Genomic DNA, 23,918 nt, shown 5'->3' on the forward strand with positions numbered 1-23,918 from the left:
CTTGCTCTGTAGTGTGATAGCCTACCCCAGGTCTTAGCAACTGTCTATTTAAAAAGACCTAGTGGAACACCTGATAGAACAAACTGCAGCAGGGATGCCAAGTACTCCCCATGCCCTTATTTTAGCCCTAACAGTACTCTCAGCATGCTCTTCTAAGTAGTTTTAGTAGGTTTTTTTTTTTTTCTGGAATTGTCTGTGAGCCCATTAGAGCATCCCTGTGCAGCAAACTGATTAGAAACAAATTACCACAAAACTCCAAATTAAACTTTCAGCACATAAACATTTGAACTTCACCCTGGGAAGTACCTTGAAATTCAGAAAAACAATGGTCTGGGAAATATTTGCTAGCATTTGCCAAGATTTTTTTTTTTAATATATATTTTTTTAAGATAAGTTATGTAGAAAGATAACCCCTATCCACTCAATCTTAGTATTTTTCTGTATGTTGAGGTACGTTGCCTGGGGAGGTGTTGTACCTAAGATGGTGTATTCTGCTCAGTTAAAGCTGCAGCAGCTTAACATAAAGAGGCACAATTAACAGGAAAGCCCACAGACTTCCATCAGGTGTCAGCAAACAATTTGGCTGTTAATTTCTACCTGTTTGTGGATGCTTTAATTTAATGAGTTGCAATTAAACACAGTTAGCTGTATTTGCAGTTCTGAGAGGCAAGAGTAAGAGTAGTGGAGGTTGCTGGAGGTCTCTAACATGGATTTGATGGTCTGGAACTTTTGCAGGGGTGTTGGCCAAGAGGAGATGGCATGGCAAGGTTGTCTCTAGAGGCCATCAACTTTTGCAGCAATGTAGAAGGCATTCTCAGCTGCATGGTTTGTGGTAGGAGCTTTTGTTGATGGCAGCCAGCTCTCTGAGCAAAGGAAGGTGCTAGCTGCTTCATGAGGACAGAGCTTCTGCCCTGAGTCATGCATGCTGTCACAGCAGCTCTCCAAAAGCTGGTGTTTTAAGCACAAAAGCCTCTCTTCCTGTTCCGGGGAGATCTGTCTGTAACTGCCTTCAAGATGTGCCAGGACAGGATCAGGATAGATATTTTTAAAAATTGCTTCACAGAAAGGGTTGTCAGGTATTGGACAGGCTGCTCAGGGAGGTAGTGGAGTCCCCATCCCTGGCATTATTTAAAAGATGTGGCGCTTTAGGAACATGGTTTAGTGGTAGTAGCATAGCAGTAGTGGTGGGATTGTGAGCTCTAGGACAGCAGTTGGACTTGATCTCAAAGGTCTCTTCCAATCTCAATATTCTATGATTCTGTTCTATGATTCTATGACATATGGGGACCAGGTGTGTGGTTCCCTGAAGTTCTGGGAGCTGCTCCAGTGCTGGGTGCATTTAGTAGCTTTGGTGCAGGTTTGTCCCTCATTGTAACGTCAGGAAACGTGCTCTACAGCCATTCATCATCTGCCCATCAGCGTGCTGTCAGTCACTCTGATTTATTTGGGTTTTTGGTGCCAAGCTGATTAAATTGCACATTTCACAAGAACAAGAGTTTCACTTGTGGCACCAAGTAAAATTATTGCAAGGCACCTAGCAGAGGTTACAGTGTCTGCTTACATTCCTCATGAAGAAAATCTTGTTAAACTGTCTCACGTGTTTTACAGCTGTGGTAAGAGTCCCTGAAGAACACATCACCAGGAGAAAGGGTTTCAAGCTTTTGACATCTGATTTTATGCAGCAGGAGTATATAGTGTTTAGCTGGGGAGTGAGTGGGAAGTCTGTGTGGTGACCCAGATAGATACCTCTGCAGAGGGAGAGTTGGTGGGCTGGAGTTTGCTCCCTCACAGAAAGCTGGGAAGGTCACTGGTGGTGGGACACACAGTGCTGCAGACAAGGTTTGCCAAATGACTGCAGCTTCAGTTGCTGGAATGTGACATCATTTGTCTTTTTCAAATTAACTTTGGTGCCTTGTTTTGGCCCCGTGTGCTGTTTTTCCTGCCCACCCCTATTTTTAAAGAACTATGCAAAAGCTAATTTTAACCTGTGGTGATCAACACAGATTAACATGTGTTGATCAATCCCCACCTGCTCTGGTTCCCTGAAGTCAAGTTTCAGCAGGTCTTAGGTTCAGCTGGATTCTGGGGCTGTTTCCATCCCTGTGGCCATGACTGTCCATGTTAGCTGCCTCCCCTTAGACTTCTGTCTGATAAATATTTTGTCCCTGCAATAATCCAGTTGTTTCCTTTTTTGTACTCCATATTGGAGTTGGAAATGCTCTCAGGTGAGGCACTGAGAGTCATTCCAACTGGTATGCGAAGCTTCACAGAATCACAGAATGCCTGGGATTGGAAGGGACCCTTGAAGGTCGTCTTGTTCAACTCCCCTACAGTGGGGAGGGACATCTCCAACTAGATCAGGTTGCTTATCAAGTTTGACCATGAATGTTTCCAAGGATAGGGCCTTCACCACATCTCTGGGCACCACTCTCATTGTAAAGAACTTCCTTCCTGTTTCCTGGGACAGCATGATGTGAGGCTTTGGTGCTGAGACACCCTCGTCTTGCTTCAGTGGGATGACTGGCTCCTGGCTTGGCAGGACATCTTCAGCACCCAGACACAAGTTTTACTTCACAGATGTTCTGCAGCTCCAATTCCCTTTGCAGAAACAGTCCCCTGTGACAGTGACATTCACAGCCAGTTGCCAGCAGCAACCATCGCTCACCTTGACCCACAGACTAAACCTGGAATCCCAACTGGTATGGGAAAGAAAAGGGTTAACTCTATGTCTGTGCTTTTTAGGACATCTTTGTATGCTGTCTCTAGCAATGCTCTCTTCTGCATGTATTTGCTTCATTTGCTTTAAAACCTCTAGTAGTTCCTGCAAAGGATGATGCAAACTAATGTAGACCCCTTCATTCCTCACAGGTAATCACCTGCACCTGGGTGAACTGCCACAGAAAATGACCTAGCAGGTCAGGGTAATTTGAGGCCATTGCTGATAAGCCAGCCCTAGGTAGGGAATTTAGCTTGTCAGAAAGAACCTATCCAAGTGGGAATCTGACCCAGACAATAAGTGAACCTTCTTAGTCTTGCAGAAGCTGATTTTTTTGCTCCCTCTTATGATCTGGGATTTGGTTTTGTGCTTCAGCAGGAAGAAGCCATTGCTTTCTGCTGGTCAGTAACCTTGATACCATGCTGGAACTTCTCTTACCAAGAGACCAAGAGTTAAAATTGCAGAGTCAGTTTGCTGCAGCACTCTGCTGCTTCCTTGATGTCTGGGGCTGAAGCATTGATCTGAACTAACCGGTTTAGTATGGGTGGAGGATCTGGCTCAGAGCACATGGGGCTATAGATAGCTGCTCAGCTTCTGCAGCACTGGCATTGATAAATGGTCCCTGGGTGAGGAGGATGTTTAGTCATCTCCTGAGGATGGTTTGATGGACATGAGTAACTACCAAGGCTCAAGACCTCTGTCTATGCTAAAGATACTTCATATCTCTGATGTATTGTACAGATCATTTTGGGTGGCTTTTTCTATTGAAGAATGTGTTCTTCCAATGCTGCTCTGTGCACAGAGGGGCAGCTACAGGTCGTATGTCCCTGCAGCAAGCGTGAAGGATCACCCCAGATTCAGAGACTCCCTGCTCTAAGCCCATTCTTGCCCTCATCACTAGCAAGGTGGCCACTGAGAGACAGCACAGAAATGAAGTGCCACATTTCATGGCTCTCATGGCCATCTTGGGCTGGAAGATGTTCCTTGTGTAGACAATCCAAGCTGTGGTGCTCAGCAACTCTAAGGAGCCCTGCTTTGCTGAAAAGAGTGTCTCCCAAGGCTGCAGTTGATTTTTCACAAGTGAGGTTGTGCTCCAGCCAAGACTGCTGACAGCTCGATATTCAGCTACAGGATACAGTTTTCTGTCTTTTTGATTTATGATCTTCTCTGTAGCCAGAGTCCCATGTGAGAAAAAAACCAAAGCACAAGGAGTCTGTTTAAAGTTAGCTCAATGCAAGTTTATTCCTCGACCGACCTAGCAAATTAAAGATATTTTTAGAGGGGTTTATTTCTGGAATATGGAAGAGAAAAGCACTAAAAAATGACCTCCACTGTCAATTTTGGGATCTGTCTGCCATTGTGCAATGCAGAAGGAGTCACAGTCACCAAAAGAGAAGCCAAGCTGAAAGCACAAGAGCAACATCTATTCTGCCCTGTCCCTGGAGGCTTTGATGCATAGAAGCAATGTTCAGGACATGGGGGCTGAGCTCCAGAGCAGTGGTTCACTGAAGGGTATCTTAAAAGTCTTTTAATAACCAGGGATTTTGCCTGGGAAACATCCCAAATCCCCTGGAGGAGAGGCTGATGTGGAGCCATGGGCTCTGCTCCCTTTGGTCAGCAGAAGAAAACTTCATCTTCCAGCATCTTGGGTTTGCTTAGAGGTTTTATGACACAGCTCTTTTCTGCCTCACTTCTGGCACCTGGACTTGAGCTCCTGAATTGTTTGCTACATTTGGAGTGTTGCTCGTTGACATTAGCGTTTGGGGGTTACTGCTTGCAGCTTCCTTACAACAGATGCTTAAAAGAGCAACACTGAACTGGGGTGTGGAAAAAACATCACTTGACTACTTGTGTGCAGTTGTGTGAGTTACAAGGTGTTCTGCAAGACAAAGGAAGAGGCCACATGAAACAGCTCTTGGGGTGGCACTGACAGGAAGAAAAGCTCCTTGGCAAAGCCCTGGAAGAAGGCAAGAGAGCAGGGAAGTTTGTTTTGTGCCAGTTCTCTCCTTTCCTAGAATTCAGACAGTTTTATTTATTTCATTTCCCCCCACTTGGCAGTGGTGAGCATGTAGGTCATATAAGATCACAGAATTATAGACTGCATTGGGTTGGAAGGGACCCTCAAAGGTCATCTTCTCCAAGCCCCCTGCAGTGAACAGGGACATCTTTAACTAGATCATGTTGCTTTGGGCTCCATCAAGCTTGACCTTAAATATCTCCAGAGTCTCCACCACATCTGTGGGCAACTTGTTCCAGTATTTCACCACCCTCATTTTGAAGAACTTCCTTCTAGTGCCCAACTTAAGCCTGCCCTGCTCTAGCTTAAAACCACTGTCCCTTGTCCTGTCACTACAAATCCTTGTAAAGAGTCCCTGCCCAGCCTTCTTGTAGATCCCCTTCAGGTACTGGAAGGCTGCTCTGAGGTCTCCCCAGAGCTTACTTTTCTCCACGCTGAACAGCCCCAACTCTCAGCCTGCTTTTGTACTAGGGGAACTCCAGCCCTCTGGTCATATTTGCTGCCCTTCCCTGGACCTGCTCCAGGTGATATATGATCTGTCTCAGAAGTAGAAATCCAAACTGCCATAGGCTGAAATGAAGTCCAGGGATAGGGATGGTTGATGTGGGGGCATGGTGGTGTCACGGTGCTGGTCCCTGCCATGGGAGTGATGCAGAGTCTTGTCTGGAGATGGGTTGGGTAAGGAAGACATAGGCTCTGCTGCACCTCATCTGCTGTAAGGGAAGATGTCTGCTGTGTAAGGGCTGTGTATTCCTCTCATTGTCTTCTGGATAGCAGTAATGTATTATTAGAATCAGAATCATTTTGGTTGTACGATATTTTTAAGATCAAGTCCACTGTTAACCCAAGCCTGGTGGGTTCAATGGGGTTCTTGTGGCATAAGCACAAGAGCCCGCACTTGGCCTTTTTAAACCTCAATACCATTGGCCTCAGCAAATTGATCCAGACTGTCCAGGTTCCTCTGTAGAGGCTTCCTACCCTCAAGCAGATCGATGGTCCTGCCCAATTTAGTGTTATGTGCAAGCTTGCTGAGTGTGAGGATATTTTATACATATTTGCATATACTGAGGGTCTTAAAATTGTTGAAACCCTTGAGTTGTGAGTGAGGTCATCTGTCTACACCACAGGTAGCAGAAGAGGACTTTAGGGTCCCAGCTGTAACCCTGCTGGATATCAAACTGCAAAGCAGAAGAGAAGTAATTTGGCTTGGATGAATAATAGGGCTGCAGCAGATAAAAACGAAGCCCAAGTGCACTCCAGTAACATTGTTTGAGCAGGGAGGTCGTTGAGCAATATGCAGTGGTGAACTTGTAGCTGCCCAGGATCTAAGGAGGGTTTGAACATTAACCTCACTGGAGCTAGGAGTAGGTGGCTGGGCAGTCTGTGTGTTGTCATTCCACATTATTTGGACAAATGGGTAAAAATAACATTTCCTAGTTTGCTTTCCTGCAGTGTATATACACACACATATATATACACCACCCACCCCTTCTGCAGCACACATTTAGTGTATCCAGGGCATTTCCTTGCTGACTGGTGTCTAAGAGCTGAGGTACAGGTGGATTTGTGTCTGTTCAGCAGATATCTATCACCAAGTCCTTTTAATAAATCAAAGAGTGCTGGGTCTATCACTGAAGATTTCTTCTAGATGTTCATTTCAAGCAGCTCCTAAATTTTTTTTCTCATGTATCAGCCAGGAAAGAAACATGTTTGAGGGTATAAAATGGAGAGAAGTTTTGTTCATCACTTTTTGAAGACCTCCTCTCTAATTAAGGATTATTACAAAGAAATTAGTATTTTACAGTCACTTGGTCCCCTTGGAGGGCCTTTATACAGGTGTTTGTAGTGACAGGATGAGGGGGAATGGCTTTGGGGGAAAGGGGGTAGATTTAAACTGGATATTTGGAAGAAATTCTTCACTGTGAGTGTGTTGAGGAACTGGAAGAGGATGCCCAGGGAAGTTATGGATGCACCCTTCCTGGAGGTGTTGAATGCCAGGTGGGATGGGGCCTTGAGCAACCTGCTCTAGTGGAAGGTTGGCAGGGGGCCGGGGCGTTGGTGGGAGAGTTGGAACGAGATGATCTTTAAGGTCCCTTCCAACCCAAATCACTCTATGATAGCTGGTGATACGGGACCTGGTTGGGAGCCTGTCCTTGTTCAGTCTTTCCCTTCTGCCTCCTTTGCAGGCCTTGTGATGAAAACCACCCTGATGTGAAGCCTGATGCCTATGTGAACAACCTCGCTGAAGCAGTTGACATTATTCTCCAGCAGATGTAAAGCCAGTGGCACTGTGAGCGATCAGAAGGAATGAGGAGGACCTCTTACATGCAGTTTCTTTGTGAGGCCACTTTGTCTTCTCTCACCTCCATCTGATGTTAATGGACCCAGAACCAGCCGTTCCCAGGGTGGTGGTGAACACCCTGTGTTGCTGAGTATTTCATGTAACAGTACTAAGTGACTCATTAATTAGCTTACAGTACTACTGACCTCATCAAAGAGAACACCAATCCTACTGTATTCCAGTGTGTCTTGAATGTTCTTCCCTTGGTGCTGTGCCTTTGCCAGCACAGGGAGCAAAATTAGCTCTCCCCAAAGCGACAATTTCTTCCCCATCTGGAGCTTCATGATGAGAGTTTTCTGTTTAACTCACCCTTTCTGTGCCTTTTGAGGTGCCTGAGATGGGATTGAGGATCTCCTTGAGGAGTGATGGAGGCCACCAAGCCCTGGGCATAGGGTCCTTTTGTGTACCTTTTGCTGTGGGTGGCATGAAAACCCTGGGGAGGGGAACAGCCGTTGTGGCCTTGGGCACCTTGTGTCTGTCTCTGAGACCAAACAGGCATCCACCACTTCCCTGATGGCTGTAGCTGCCTGACTGGGACAAATCTGGTCTACTCACCAAATATCCTCTGGGACTCATCCTGCACCAGCACCATGTGCCTACCCAACATCTGCTTCATCATTCTAGCCCCTGATCAATCCCATGCTGCTGCCAGAGCTCTCAGCACCTACAGGGCTGCCAAGTAATGCTCCACTAAGCAGAGATGGAAGTGAGATTTGGCTTTTTTTCTAACCAGAATGAGCATTGCTTTGATGAGCTGCTCCCTTCCACTGGGCATTGCAGTGCTCCAGCAGATGCATGGGGGTTTTAGTTTCTCTCACCCAACGGTTCTGCAGTGTGCATGCTGACACCTGGACATGCTGCATGTGGCAAGAGCATGACAGGAACAGGGACTCAAACCAGGTAGAAGAATTAAAGATTGAAGTTTACTCCATCATGTCCTGTGCCCAAAGGGAAGCAAGGGCTGTTGACTTTCAACTGATGCTCACCTTTCCTTTTAACCATGTCAGCAGCTCTGCACCCTTTGGGGCAAGACTTTGTGCTTTAGACTGGAGTGGACAGAGACCATTTGGGTTTAACCTGCTTCAGACCTCCCATGGGACCACAGAAAAGTATGCAGTTCTGTATGTGTTGCGTATATCTATAGATGCATAGGCAGCCTGCTCTGGCCTCTGTCTGCATTCAGCTACTGCTTTCTCCATTCTCAAGCAGGGGGTAGAGGTTTCCAGCAGCTGAAGATGACCCTCGTCACTGAAGGACATCAAATAGATGCTCCAAGCACTGGAAACCCTTGTTTTTCAGAGCTACCAGCTGGCTGCTGAGCTGCACAGCACCCCTGGGGGACAGCAGGGGAAAGTGGGCTGGGCACTAAATTCTAACAAAGTAAACTACAGCTGGGAAAATGACCTTACTGCAAACTTTGGGGGATGATTTTTGTATCATTATCTATCCTCTGGGTAGCAGTTCAGCCAAAGTGTGCGGGACAGCACTGTGTGCATCCGTGTGCATGTGGAGGATGCCACAAATGCTGTTTGAACATCAGGGCTGTGATGGATCACTGATGATTTCTTTTTTATCCTGTAATTCTTCCTTTCTTGTTCTAGCACACTAAGCCTATCACTGCAATCTAAGTTTAGGCAGATAAACATCCTGCCATCTGTCACGAAAACTTTGTACAGTGTTTGCTTGCTCAAGCAAATGCAGCCACGGTCCTTGCTGCTTACAGTGGCTGTCAGGAGATGTCATCCCAGTTCCCCAGGAGTTTATTTCACCCCCACCATGTGGCCTCACCCTGCCTTGAGTTTAGATTTTAAGGGGTGGAGCATTATCTTTGTCCTTAAGCACCTGGCACTTAAATAGAATCCTAGAATTGTAGAAGTGTAGGATCATTTTGGTTGGAAGAGACCTTTAAGATTATCAAGTCCAACCACTAACCCAGCACTGCCAGGTCACCACTAAACCATGTCCCTCAGCACCACATCATGGCTTTTCAACCCCTCCAGGGATGGGGACTCTACCACCGTCCTGAGCAGCCTGCTGTAGGGCTTAACAACCCTTTTGGGGAAGAAAATTTTCCTTGCATTTTTTCTGCTACAACTCTGGTTGTATTAGAGCTAAGTAACAGCCAGTGTCCAGCTGGAGGACCACAGGAGATGTTCCCCCAACACAGAGGGATGCATCACATTCCATGAACACCACAAAATGCCCGTTTTCTGGTGCAATCCAAGGCTGGGACACTACCACCCACACCCATTTTTGGGACACTCCCCATCCCAGCACCCATGGAGATGCCAAGGAGGTGCAGCTAGACCCACTACCAGGAGAGGAGAGACATGTGGGGCTCTTGCACCCACATCCAGCTCTCCCCCATCAAACCCCAACCAGTGCCACTTCCCCAAGGGCCAAGGCTGTCCCCAGCACCCCCAACCTCCGAGCAGCGTCCAGCCACGAGGACAGCACAGAGAGGCAAGACACCATCTGGGGGTTATTGAACCAGGAAGCTTTATTTACACAGTAAAAGTAACAAGCAATTTCCTGAGACTGAGCTGCTCTAGTGCAATCAAGTCATGGAGGGGAGGACGAGCGGGAACCTCCTCGCCCGCCCTGGGGGAGGGCAGCCGGCACCAGTGGGGCCACCTTGGGCAGCCCCTCCCTGGGGACACGCACATCTCGCTGTGCTTGTGCAATTGCCAGCGAGACTTGGCTACTACAGGTCATAGCTTCAGAAGGCTTTTTTTTCTTTTTTTTAACCTTCTTTTCTGTTTTACTTTTTTTGGCCATCCTCTTCTTTTGATCCCTTGAACATCAAACCCATGGACACTGTGAAGCACTGCTACAATCCTAGAACATCCTACGTACATCTGTCAGCCAGGAGCTTTTTAAAAAATGCACTTGAAACACAACTTTATTTGGCCAAAGAATAGGCTATGCTAGAACGTGGAAAAAATTACAATCTATTATACAAATAACTGCTTTTTGTTTTGCTTTAATGCAATTTTTTGTAGAACAGGCTCAAAACCATCTGCAAACACACAGCAAACTCCCTGTCCACATGCTAAGACTTTTCCTATTAAAATCCTTCTTTTCTTTCAGGATGATGAACCCTTATTGCTGTGGACACAGCTCGCTGCTGTCCTGAAATGGCTGCTGGCCATGCTGGGGCAAGCCACTGAGTCTCTTCACAGAAATCATGAGCCCGTTTCAGCTACCTACCAAGGAAACAACATCCCTTGTCTGCATATTACTTTAATATCACATTCTGGCAGCCGGCAGGAACTTACCGGGGTGGGGGGGGGGGGTCCCAAAGCATCTGTGTAATAGGTGAAGTCCTTTCCAACCCCAGAGCAGGACCCCGGGGGGGTGCCCAGCTCTGCTACTGGGGGAGTAGGGTATGGATCTCCTGATGCTGGGGAGTAACGCCACTTCTGATTTTACAATCAACAGGATGTCCCCTGAATCTGAGGCACATACTATATTATATTTAATATTTTTAATTATTTATATATATATATTTATATATATATAAATCCACACGTTTTACCTCTACAGAGAGAGAAAAAAAAAAAAAAGTAAGGCTTTCTTAAACTGAGAATAAGTACATGAAATCATACAAACCCAACAATGAAAGACCCAAGAGAACACCACCGTGGCCTCAAAAACCGTCGCTAACTGTAGTCAGTGCCTACATGAATGTGCCCAGTGTAAGGCCATGACTCACTGGAGAAGCATCTTTAGTAAGGCAAACGGGTTGTGCTGTATGTAAACTGAATGCTACGGCTATGCTGAGGATAGCTGGGTAGTGAGTGGTCCATTGGTCACCTTCCTACCAGGATGGGGTTAGCATGGCACCGGTAGCAGCCCTTGGAAAGAAAAGAGAAGCCCTTAGGAATTACAGCCCCGGCGAAGCACATGTGAGAGCCATCCAGAGCTCTGCAACATGGATTTGGGTGAATTTACCCTTTTTCGGTCAGTTGGGAGGTGAAGAGGTGCCTGTGGCCGATGGGAGCTTGTGTGCCCTGAAATCAGGGACATGTCAGTGATGAGGGGTATTGAGCATGAGGAAGACTCCAAGCTGAGAACCATGCTGTGGCTGTGCCACAGATCAGAGGAGTGGCAGCAGGCTGGGGAAACGCTGGCATGGCTGAACCTTCCCAAAATGTCTGAGATGAACAGCACCTTCCACTGAAGGAGGGCTAAAAATGAAGCCAGGATGAATTTTCAACAATGCATTAAGTGACACTTGAAGAGCTGGAGGGTTCCCCAAAATGAAAACACATCTCTGTCATCCCTTCCCCAAATATTTGGGGCTGGTCCTGCCTATGCCTAGCCTGGAGGGAGTGGACGTAGCCATTCCCATGAGCAAAACCTCTGCGGTGCCAGGATAAAGCTATATAACAGCTGATGGGTTCCACTGTGATGGGAGATGTCATACACATCCCAATCCACCGCAGGAAAAAAGTGCACTAACATAACGAGAAATGATGAATAAAACCTGTACCAGCAGCTCCCAGGCCTTTCTGAGTTGCAGACTCCTACAGGTCTAATAATGGGGGTGCTGCACCCCGTTAAAAAAGTAATGTCCTCAATTGCTGTTGGTCTCAATGACTTTTCCTTTCTCACTTTTGCATAGCTCAGGAAGTAAGCCCTAAGCTTGAGAGAACCTGCAGAAGATGCTGGAAGCCACCTGTACAGCTTTCCTAGAGCTTTAGACAAAGAAACAACAACAAGAACAAAAAAAAGGAGAACGAAAAATATGTTTGTCCTTCTAAACCTGTTAGCAAGTGGACAGCTTATTTTTTACTGAGGAGAACTTGTATCGTACAAACCTAACAATCACCACTTTCATCTGTGCTTAAAAAGGCACAGGAAGAGGAAAAGCTTTCAGTGCTGCTACCTGGTTTTTCAGCCTTTCACCAGCTGACTTTGTCAAGTAACCCCATGGGCGCCTTGGGTGTGCAGCCTCTTCACAGTAAGACGGGGCCAAAAAAATGGGAGTGGCAGCTGCGCCTCGGGTAGCAAAAGGGGCACAGCTGCTGATAAGTGGGTAAGCAGCCCAGTCCTGCTCCAGCTGGATGTTGGGAACCCAGAAAGGCTGGCACTGAGCCTAAGTGGGGCTTTTCCCCAGTGGGTTTGAAAAAGGGGAATCGGAAGAAAAAAAAACAGGAGAGAAAGGCATTTGAGCATCCTTGGGCAGCAATTGCTGAGTGCTGCTGTGGATGTTTGCCCCAGATCGGAGCTGCATGGGCCAGGGATCCCTTTAATTCCTCATCACGGAAAGGAAAAATCAAGTAAAAACAGAATTAGTAAAAACCCATCTCATACTAAACTTAAACAAAACACTTCACTTGTGATTTCCTTCTAATGGCACTGCCAGGGACATGGGGAGTGAGGAGGGTGCCAAGGCCACGTGTGATGCAGCTGAAGAGAAGCCACAGCTCTCCCCCACAGCCACCAGCCAGCACCCGCTTTGCAAAGCTCAATATTCCAAGTTTCCCCCCGTTGTTTCCAGTCCCATGGGTGGTGGCTTCTCCTTGTGCATCTCTGTCTGAACAAGTGCAGCTGGAACCTGGGGGAGCACGGCCAGCCCCATCGGCTCCAACCCTATGCTGGCAAAAGCCGATGACTTGCTAAATGGGAGGCTTTGGTGGCCCCAGTGCTGGCTTTCCCCAGTCAGGCAGGGAGCTTCCTCCAATGAGCTGATCTCTGGCTACAGTAGTTACAAAGAATCTCAAGGTTTACACACGCGCGCACACAAATTGCTCTAAATACCTGATGAAATTTTGGCAAAGCTGCTCCATCCCCTCCAGCTGGCAGGAGGAGAGCAGTGGCAGGACCCTGCACACCCAGTGCTGGCAGCGGGGACCCCTCCATGACTCTGCTGGCAGCCTCCTGACCCCGGGGCGAGAGGACCCACCACTCCCTCAGTTGTTTTCTATCTGCTCAATATCTATCTCGCCATCCAGCTGGAAGAGGCTCTCAGAGCCTGTCCCACTGCTCAGCCATGCTGCCCTGTCCTCCTCCTTCCCACCACCTTCCTCCTCCTCCTCACAGGAGAGGTCATCCCTGCTGGTCTGGTGTTCGTCGGCCTGCGAAGGTGGTGGCTCTGGTACTGGGGTGCAGGCAGGGGTCCTGCCTGGCATCACCTCCGGGGAGTGGGGGGTCCATGGCTGAGGGCCGAGGAGACGCTGGGAGCTGTCCTCGGCTGCGGCACTAAGGCAGGTAAGGCTGTTGAAAGTCTGCCGGTTCTGTAAAGGCAAAGGGAGAGAGGCAGCTGAGAGAGGCGTGGGGATGGGGACTGCAGAGAGGCTTTGGGTGCTGCACTAAGTGACCCACCACAGTAAAATGAGTCATTGCAGGAGATGACACAGATGCTCCTGTATCTGAAAGAAGCTCCTGCTGCCCGAAAAGGAGCTGCCCATTTCCCAAGCTACATTTCACATGTCCTTCAGCCTCCGAAACCTGAAAATTCACAAGCCCCAAGCCCATTTGAGAAAAACAGACATTTGTCCTTTCAAAATGCAGCTGCACCCAGTCCCCATGTCATCCTTCTTGTGGTCTATTTTCCAGGTGCTGCATGTGTAACAGCTCCAAGCAGAGATCTGCACATTGTGGTTAATGGACAACTTGTAATTACCACTTGCACTTGGAGAAGGCCTGAGGACACAGGAGAAATATTTTCTAAGTGGTTACAAAAATTTGCAAGTGTATTTCCAACAGGTATTTAGGCACTTGAAAGCCTGTGTCTCCTGAAAGTCAACAGCCCTCTCAGAAGTGCAAATCCCTTCTACAAACAAAACTCTGGCACTTCCAAGAACATTTGGTTTTCTCCTTCTGCTAATTGAGCTCATCTCCTGGCTCGGTGCTTCCCTGGGCTCAGTACCTAGGCACAGGCATGCTGGGCTGCTGCAAGTGGGCTAGAGCATCCTGTCAGGATGGAGGAAGCTCTACAACACTTGAGAGAAGGAGATGGGTGATGTCTGTAATGAAGAATGAAGAAGATGAAACCTGGAGAGCAACCAAACAGGTCCACAGCACATGCTTCCCATCCAAATGAAAAGTGTTTCCAAGCTTCAGAGAACATCCATGAAGGTATTTGACACATCTGAAGTATTGTATCCAGTTCTGGGATCCCCAGTTGAGAACAGACAGGAAACTGCTGGAGAGAGTCCATCAGAGACTATAAAGATGATGAGGGAACTGGAGTATTTCTGTGACAAGGAAAGGCTGAGACACCTGGGGATGTTTAGTCTGGAGGAGAGTAGACTGAGAGGCGATCTCATCAATGCTGATCAATAGTAAAGGGTGGGGGGGTTTGAGGATGGGGCCAGACTCTTTTCAGTGGTGCCCAGTGACAGGACAATGGGCACAAACTAGAACACAGGATGTTCCACTTAAACATAAGGAAAAAAATTCTCTACTTCAAAGGTTCTGGAGCCTTGGAGCAGGCTACCCAGAGAGGTTGTGGGGTCTCCTTTTCTGAAGAGATTTCAAACCCACCTAGGCACTGAGATTCTGGGCAACCTGCTGTGGGTGACCCTGCTTTAGCAGCGGGGTTGGACTAGATGACCTACAGAGGTCCTTTCCAACCCCCACCTGTCAGTGCTGGGTTAATGGTTGGACTTGATGATCGTAAAAGTCCTTTCCAACCTAAATGATTCTATGACTTTCAGCAAAATTTTCCTTTTATTGGACTTTGGCAAGCCAACAGCCTCATTTTCCTTGCTAGGCTCCACACATACTGTAACCCAACATTTTTCATGTACAGCCTTGAGTCATTCCAGGTAACATTTCTACCTTCCCTGCAGGAGGAAGCCTTCCAATGGTCCCATTGCTTCCAGAAGTGCAGCACCTGCTGACAGAGGAAGGCCACGTGCGAGTGATGGGTGGAGGCACTCCTGATGCAAGTTTCCCAGTGCTTGGCTGGGAAAACAAGTTTTAACAGGCACCAGCTGCCACAAAATTCCATGCCTCACCTTCCCAGCTTGTTCCAAAGGTTCAAAGGGAGGAACATACTGGGGCAGGGCTCTGCCAGGATGGTGATAACTGGAGCCAGCATCGCCTGAGCTGGCTGTGGAGCAGCAGTAGATCAGCCACCACCATCAATGCATCGTCTGTTCTCAGCCCATCAAGGGTTTTTTTTACTCATTTTTTATTTATTGGGTGAATTTAGCATGTGCTGAAGTGCTGAGCTGGCAAACCTGGGCAGTCAAGTCCTCTATTGATATCGGCCAAAGAGTTGTTTTGGTGGCACAATGCAGTGCTTGTTCCCCATGGCCAGGCAGCCGTGGGCCCCCTCCAAGCCTCTCCACAACCTTGTCCTTCAGCACCAGGCTGAAAGAGACATCAGGCATCTCAAATGATGTTGGTCTCAAGGAAACTCTGGGAATCCAGTTACCCTTAATATGTGACACAGGTGGCTTTTGGGAGATGCTTCTGGCCATCCTGATTTCACCCAGTGAGCCTCTAAAAGCTCCAAACCACCTTCAAGCACAATCACAATAACCCATTGCTGAGTATCTGTTGTCAGGGAATGGAGTCCCTGCCCATGGTGGAGGGGTTGGATCCAGATGATCTTTAAGGTTCATTCCAATCCAAACCATTCTATGATTATATGATTTGAGGTGCTGGTTTTCCTTCCCCAAACTCTCCTTGAAGCTTTAGCAATCCAGCATCCTTCACAGAGGGGAAGAAAATGAGATGTTGCAACAGCAAGCACTTGAAAAATCATCTAAAAATACAAACAAGAAACCCTTGGCCACGTGGAGTGAGCGACATGCTGCCAGCCAGCCTCCAGAACAAAGCCCCTCTTGCAGGATGATGGCCAAGCTCAGGCTACATTGCCTTCCTGCAGGGCTCTCATGCTCTGCATGGTGCAGGCAGCAACACACTAGAAGCTGGGAAAGCTGCAGGAGCTAACCCATCCCTAACATCCATCCTTTTCCATAGGTTTTTTCATGCCTTGAGCTGTGTCCCCACAGGAAACAGAGGCTGGCAGCCCTTAAAGTGAAGAAGCTGGACAAATCCCTCAGCAAGATTTCTGGTGTAACTCTTCCCCTCATACAACAACCCAGCTGTGAGCTTCTCCCTGAAAGCCGTCCCTGCAAACACGGTGGATCTGCTAGAATCAATATTGGCAGGACTGTGATCCCTGCCGTTACCACAGCTTTTGAGCAAACACTTCTTCTTTTTTCCCCCACCCTGCCAGGTGACTGCTGCAATGTTCCTGGGGAAGGTGTAACCTACAAGCTGTCAGCGCCACTGGCCCTACCTACCGAGCTGTCATCACCTCCTGTTAGCACACTGGGCTACAGTTGCTTCAGAAAGCTGAAAATAACCCAGTGCCAGAAGGAAAGGGGGAAGCGGGTGGTGAGTGGTGCTGCTCCGTGCAGGGACAATGGGCCTCTGCCAGACCTCCCCACCCAGCTCTAGTCAGTAAAGTCACCTCTGCTAGGGGCTTCTCTGCCCAGCTTGAAGTAAAAGCACATTTTGAGGCAAATGTCTCCTGTAAAACATCTTCAGCCTGGATTGTTATCTGCCACTTTGCTTATCAGCATCGCAACAAAGTCCTGCCTGGTGGCCAGCAGGTAGAGGGAGGGGATTCTGCTGCTCTACTGTGCTCTGGTGAGACACCACCTGCAGTGGTGGGTCCACCTCTGGAGTCAGCACAGGAAAGACATGGACATGTTGGAGCAGGTCCAAAGGAGGCTGTAACAATGATCAGATCTGCTGTGAGGAGAGTTGGAGAACAGAAGGCTGAAGTGGAAGATCTTACTGTGGCTTTCAGTATTTAAAGAGGCCAAAAACAAAGATGGGAAGAGATTTTTTAGCAGGGCTTGTTGTGACAGGACAAGGGTGATGGATTTAAACTAAAAGAGAGAGATTTAGACTAAAGAGAAAATCTTTTACACTGAAGGTGGGAAAACATTGGCCCAGGTGGTAGATGCTGCAACATTCCAGGGCTGATTGGACAGGGCTGTAAGCAACCTGCTCTAGATGAAGATGTCTCTGCTTACTGTGGTGGGTTTGAACTAGGTGACCTTTAAAGGTCCCTTTCAACCCATTCTACGATTCTACCTGCCATTCATGTTATGCAAAGCACTCATCCATGCTGCCAAGAAGGACAGCCAGGTGCTTGAGAGTGGAAAATGTCTTTCCCTTGGTTTTAAGGCTCTGCAGAGCTCCATTATAGCGTCTGCTGTTATTTAGGTTGGGCACACACACACACACATATCACTCAGGTTCAGTCCTCTACACTACTTTGAAAGCACCCACAACCTTCTCCAACTCCATCTCTAGGCTGGTGTCCCTGAGATAGGTTTCCTAGTGAGTAGAAAGGGAAGGAATCATAGAATCATGGAATGGTAGGGGTTGAAAGGGACCTCTGAAGATTGAATCCAACCTCCCTGTCAAAGAAGGATCATCTAGGGCAGGACACACAGGAACGGATCACTCACAAATGGAGATGTGCCAGGCGTTGCTCAGTCCTGAGGCTAGAATAACCAGCCTCTCCTCTTTATAACTAACAGGAACATCTCAGGAGCTTTGCCCAGACCGCAGCACAGCTGCAGCTCAGCAGATACCTCAGACAAGTCTCACCAGCACCTCGCTCACTGCTGTTTGGCCTCCCCAGACAGAAGGAGATGCAACCGTCTTGCCCTGAGCAGCGCTGGCGACGGCTGCCGCATGCAACAGCAGCACCAGCTTCCAAGATCAACATTGGCATGGGGGAGAGGCTGTGAGTCTTACACCGACCCTGTGTAGGGAAAGAGCCTCTGAGCGATGAATGAAGTGTTGGGAAAGAGATGACTGGAATACCTGAGGAAGGAAAACACTGGAGACAGTTATGGAGGACATAAAATGCAAACAGAGATCGTGTGCCTGGCATGAAGCTGGCACTGGGTTATACACAGCATGCCATCTCAGGGTGCTCAAATTTATCCACTTTTTTTTTTCCAGATTTTATCTGTGCAGGCTTTGAGTAATTTGCAAACACCCTTGTATCATACGTCAGGCCAATGTGCCTGCAGCAGCATCCCCCGTATGGAGGCAATGGCTCCCTGCCCCCCTCACAGTGGGTACCATGATGCTGCCCTTGTTTTCAGGGTCTGCCTTCTCAGCTCTTCTCTTCTGAAGTGCCAAAGCCCTGGAGCAGGCTGCCCAGAGAGGTTGTAGAGTCTCCTTCTCTGTAGACATTCCAAACCCACCTGGACATTGTAATCCTTGGCAAGCTGCTTTAGCAGGGGGGTTGGACTAGATGATCTCCAGAGGTCCCTTTCAATTCCCATCATGCTGGGATTTTCATCCACTAAAGAATAATAATATTTGCATAGTCCCAATCCTACTCTTGCAGTAACAGGCACCAGTGCTTGGATGGGGCATTGAAAGTCGAGCTTTAGCAGACAATTTTGCTTTTATCCTGTTTTTGTGTGGAAAACAGCTTTCATGAGCAGGCTCAGAAATATCTACTATTCTATTGAGTTACTTCACACCACAATATTAAACAAACTAACCCAAAATAAAAAGCAATAAGGAAGCTTTAAGTCATTAGTATTAGAATCATTTAGTCTGGAAGAGAGCTTTTCATAGAAACACAGAACAGTAAGGGCTGGAGGGTCCTCTAAAGATCATTGAGTCCAATGCCCCTGCCAAAGCAGAATCACCTGGGGCAGGCCACACAGGAATGCATCCAGACAGGTCTTGAAAGTCTCTAGGGAAGAAGACTCCACAACCTCTCTGGGCAGCCTGTTCCAGTGCTCCATCACCCTTTCAGTAAAGAAATTTTTTCTCATGCTTTCCTCAGTTTTTAAGATCATTGAGCCCGATGCTGCCTTTGGAGCCTGTGGAGTTAATTGGTTTTATTCAGTTTTGCTCTTGTCTTTAGAACTCTCAAGCTGTCCCAATGTGAGGACATTTAGTGGGTTTCCACAAATGCAAAAGAAAAAAGCTGTTCCATGACCCACCAACAGGAATCCCTCTGGTGCTACACAGCTCCAGAGAGATGCTGGAGATACAAATCCCAGAAGAAATACAGCAGGCTCAGCTATGCATGGAATCAGACAACAGTAATGCTCTCACCTGTGCACAGCATCCCACCCATGGGGATTTGATCCCAGTGCAGCCTCCTGGCCCATTCCCATTTCTAATGATAACTGGAGGAAATCCTCATTTTCTGCCAAGAACAAGTATCCTCCCTAACAGGCACTGAACCCTTTGCTGTGAGCTGGAGGAATGCATTTGCTCACACAGTTCATTAGAAAACCTCATGGTGATTTACTGTGTATTTCCAGGTTGCCCACCCTCCTGTGCCCAGCCTCTTGCAGCCTTCCCAGCTTCTCCACTACATCCCAACAGGCTGTAGCAGAGCATCTCTGGAGCACAACAAGGTCGAGTCTTTCTATTCTACTATTATGGTATCCCTTCATGCCCTAAATTATAAAGCAAGGCCCTACAGAAATGGAAACCAAACTCTCAACAATCTCTCAATCAATTTCTTTAGCAGAACACTTCCTGACATTCTCTCAATTCACCACATCGATGGTGAGGTTTGGGCCGTTTAGCCTGGAGAAGAGAAGGCTCTGGGGAGACCTTATAGTGGCCTGCCAGTACCTGAAGGGGACTATAGGAAAGCTGGGGAGGGGCTTTTTACAAGGGCTTGTAGTGATAGAACAAGGGCCAATGGTTTTAAACTAGAGCAGGACATTTAGATTGGATGTTAGGAAGAAGTTCTTTAATATGAAGTTGGTGGACCACTCGAACAGATGAAGGCCCCATTCCTGGAGGCATTCAAGGTTAGGCTTGATGGGGCTCTCAGCAACCTGATCTAGTCACTCATGCTCCTGTTCACTACAGAGGGTTTGAACTAGATGACCTTTAAAAGGTCCCTTCCACCCAACTCATTCTATGATTCTATGAAACCTGCTCCTCCTGAACACTTCCACCTGATTTCTTCAGATACAATTCATGTAGCAGCACAAGCAGGTGCTTGCCATTATGTCCCACACCAAGTGTGTCACCAGCACAGGGATGGTGTCACCTCATTGACACCACCTACCTGGCAGTGAAATGAATCTTTTATTGGTTAAAGTAGCCTAAAAAGTTCTTGAGACAATTAAGTGACTCTCTGTGAGATGACAGCAATGCAAGCAGGACACTGTGTCCTCTGTGCTGAGATGGACTGCAGTAATGAAGAACTGGGATGGCTTCGGGTGTGGAGAATTTCACAGCTTCAAAGGCACTGATAGAGAAACTACCAGGAAGCAAAGGGATCAAATCATATTATGGATGATGATAAATCCAGAATTTATGGAAAGGCAGCACTGCAGTGTGTAAATCTGGGATATCAAAGGTGAGGCAAGAGGTGGGAGGGTGCACCTAATCCCCTATAGCTCCCTGTGCCAGCACACAGGGCAGACTCAGCACATGGTGACTGTGTAAAGGTGGTAACTGCAGCCTGCTTTTCCCAAGGCATCAAATTCATGCTGAGTTGGATTAAAAATGCGATGCAAGCAAGTAATCTGGAGTCATGTGCCTGTAATGATGTAACTTGATGATCAGTGGTTGTACTTGATGATCTTAAAGGTGTCTTCCAACTAACAGAATCCTATGATTCTATGTAACTGCTCCTAGGGCATCTGTGCCCACTGTTGCACCCAGCATTCTGGACTCCTGCAAATTCATACAATCATAGAATCACCTGGTTGGAAAAGACCTTAAAATCATCAAGTCCAACAATAACCTAACATCTTCCTGTACACACCTATTACAACAAGCTCCTCATCCAAACATCTTTTAAACAACCCCCAGGGATGGTGACTCCACCATTTCCTTGGGCAGCCTGTTCCAGTGCCTGATGGTGCTTTTGGTGAAGAATTTTTTCCTAATATCCAATCTAACCTCCCGTGGTAAATTAAATACAAACTTGAAGGACGCATTACTTTTCTGATGTGGTCACAATTCCAAGCTAACCCTAAGCATCCTTCTCTTGAAAAGAAAACTGAACTTCTCTCCTGCTTTCTGAAATGCTTTGGGAGTGTTTTCCAAGGCAAGAGGCTCCCAAGTAACTTCTGACCATCACTACTAAAATTCTGAATGGAAAAATATTTTCTACAAAACTTTGCCTGCTTGGCCACAGCCATGTCACCTCGTGCCCACCTCGTGTGTTTAGGTGCAGATTCAAAATCTGCACCCTGCCCCATGCTTCAAATGCCTCCAGAATCTTCTGGCAGAAGAAGATCTGATCAATGAAGCACCCTCAAGAGGAGAAAAATCTGAGAAAAATCTGACCACTGCCTGCAGATCCTGGTGCTGCTGCAGCCACCTGAACCACGGAGGGAGCAGCAAGCCTGGAAAGCTGGTGTGCTGGGGTTTGGGTGGGCTACTGTTGGTTGCTACTTTTGAGCATGTAATTTCTTTCAAGGATGAATCTCTGTGCTTTATAAAAGCTGTTCTTTGGGTCCACACAGCATTTGAGCTGGGGGACTGGAGGGTTAACCAGCACATGGTGAATCAGATGTGCATCTTGGGGATACAATTGGATTTTGTCTGCTTTTGGGACAGACACTGCCAAGCTTTGTTTGTGTTTCCAGCTCTGTCCTACCATGTGAGCATGACAAGGGTGCAACTCCAACTCTGCATCTCTGGGCCCTCTGGTGGGGTGGAGTTGGGAGCTGGGGTTGGAGTTGGGAGCAGTGGATGGAGCTGGAAGTGGGGGATGGAGCCAGGAGCACAAAGTAGCAGGTCATGATCCCCAGGTACCATAGGGTCCTTCAGGACTTGGACCCCCCCCACCCAGTCAAGGGATGCTGCCAGAAGAGCCCATCCATGCGCACAAGTCCCAGCCCCTGCTGGAAAAGAGATTTCATGGCAGAACACCCATATCTCTGGGCATGGCCCATTTCTGCTTCCATAGCTGAATTTATTTTCAGCCCATTGTGTTTGGTGACTCACAAATTTCTAACTGGGGCAGATGGGACCGTTTTGACTGCAAAATCAAAACATGGCACTGCTACTAAAAGCTCTGTCGAGTAACTAAAATAGAACCTGTGACAATAAATCACCTCTTACAAGTGTCCCCTGACTACTGAAGTACCTTGCCTGAAATGGTCACTTGAGGGCTGCACCAACAGATCAGCCTTTCACAGGGAGATGGATCATTCTTGCATGCTGCTTCTGGCAGTCATAGGACCCCACACAAAATTTTATTGCTGTGGGGAGCACCCAAATTACATCCCACCTGAGCAGGCACAGTCTCAGGAGCTTATGGACAAGGGTAGGTGAAAAAATGCATCACCTTCTTCTTGCCATTTGGGAAAATCAGGTAGAGAATCTCAGCTTGCAAGACATTTGCAGAGAAGGAAGGAATGGAGCTGGCACATATGAGATCCAGTCACAGAATCACAGAATGGTAAGGAATGGAAGGGACCTCTGGAGACCATCTAGTCCAACTCCCCTGGCTAAATCAGGGTCACCCACAGCAGGTTGCCCAGGATCACAATGTCCAGGCAGGTTTGGAATCCCTGCAGAGAAGGAGACTCCACAACCTTTCTGGGCAGTCTGTTCCAGGGCTCCAGCACTCTCAGAGCAAAGAATTTTTTCCTCCTATTCAGATGGAACCTCCTGTGTTCCAGTTTGTGCCCACTGCCCCTTTGTTCTATTGCTGGGCACCAGTGAAGAGAGTCTGGCCCCATCCACTTGACACCCACCCTTTAGATATTGATAAGCCAATGCCATGGATCTGGTACAACCCTTTGATGAAGCCAATCTATGATGTCCAACAAGAGCTTTTGTTTTTAGCACAGCATAGAGAAAAACTAATGCAAAATATCTCTGAAAGCAGTGGAAATACTTCAGGGGTGAAGTTCCTCACAGTCTACAAACACCCTCCTTGCCATTGCAGGCAGGAGGGCATCAGCAACGTGGGCTTGCACCAGTGGCAACCTCAATGACTGCCACTGGGTCCATCCTGCCTTGGTGAACACCATCCAAGATGATGTTTGCTAGATTTACCAGAGAATACAGAGAACTGTTTGTCAAAGGAACAGGGAGGGAAAAAATCCCCATTAACAGTTCATGCCAGGACTAAACATCATTATGAACCTAATCTCCCATATTGACTTGAATTTTTTTCAACTACTTTTGTTTCTAAATAAAAAAAATACCAGAGCAATGAGTAAGGATGGTGGCATGCATAAGAGTCTGACCAAAGTTAAAAACCAGCCAGCTTCTGAGGTCCTCTGCTCCCTCCAAACTAAGTCATGCTCTTTTGATCTTAAACCAAGGGCTTTTTCTCACCGAGCCACAAATTGACCTTTGCAGGATCTGATTTGTGTTTATTTAAAAAACACTGGGGCTTGGAAGCTGGAATCTGTCTTAGAAGTTACATCAATAGCAAACTATTTCCTGGGAAACGTCTGGAATTTAAAACCTCTGGGTTTTTTTGCCTGTCACTACCTTTTAACAATATTTGCACCAGCTCGAGTGGGTGCTGGCACCAAGCAAGGTCACTGCTACCCCTCCTGCCCTTGCCTGCAAGCTGCCAAAATTGAAACAAACAAAAAAATCTTCTTGCATGAAAATGTAGGGAATTTTACCCCTCAAGGAAAGAGCTAGGTGGTCAGAGATGATAGGCTACTTCTCCCATCCTGCAGGTTGAAACTTCTCCCCAGTCAACATTTCCAAGCTGGTGGGCTGTTTACTTCAGCTTTAGGAGTGTACAAGCTCCTTCATGCATGGATGCCCGTGGAAACAGCCATTATTCCTTAGTTTGGAAAGGAAAGCAAGGCAGAGGACAGCCTGGCTACCAGCCACCAGGAGAACCCCATTGCACACCCCACTCCTCTGGATGTCCA

General features: G+C 47.5%; 2 protein-coding genes across 2 annotated transcripts in view; one reads left to right on the forward strand and one right to left on the reverse strand.

Moving 5' to 3' along the window:
* The window catches only part of LHPP (phospholysine phosphohistidine inorganic pyrophosphate phosphatase), a 95,606-nt gene extending 88,378 nt beyond the window's left edge, over positions 1-7,228 (forward strand). Inside the window, exon 7 of the mRNA XM_054382450.1 lies at positions 6,920-7,228. Coding sequence (XP_054238425.1) covers positions 6,920-7,010 — 91 coding nt within the window. The 3' untranslated portion in view covers positions 7,011-7,228. The remainder of the gene's footprint in view (positions 1-6,919) is intronic.
* A 5,764-nt stretch (positions 7,229-12,992) lies between these two features.
* The window catches only part of FAM53B (family with sequence similarity 53 member B), a 30,780-nt gene continuing 19,854 nt past the window's right edge, over positions 12,993-23,918 (reverse strand). The window contains exon 4 of the mRNA XM_054382556.1: positions 12,993-13,316. Within this exon, the coding sequence (XP_054238531.1) occupies positions 12,993-13,316 (324 nt within the window). The remainder of the gene's footprint in view (positions 13,317-23,918) is intronic.

Source organism: Indicator indicator, chromosome 7 (genome assembly GCF_027791375.1).
Source record: "Indicator indicator isolate 239-I01 chromosome 7, UM_Iind_1.1, whole genome shotgun sequence".
Lineage (NCBI taxonomy): Eukaryota > Metazoa > Chordata > Aves > Piciformes > Indicatoridae > Indicator > Indicator indicator.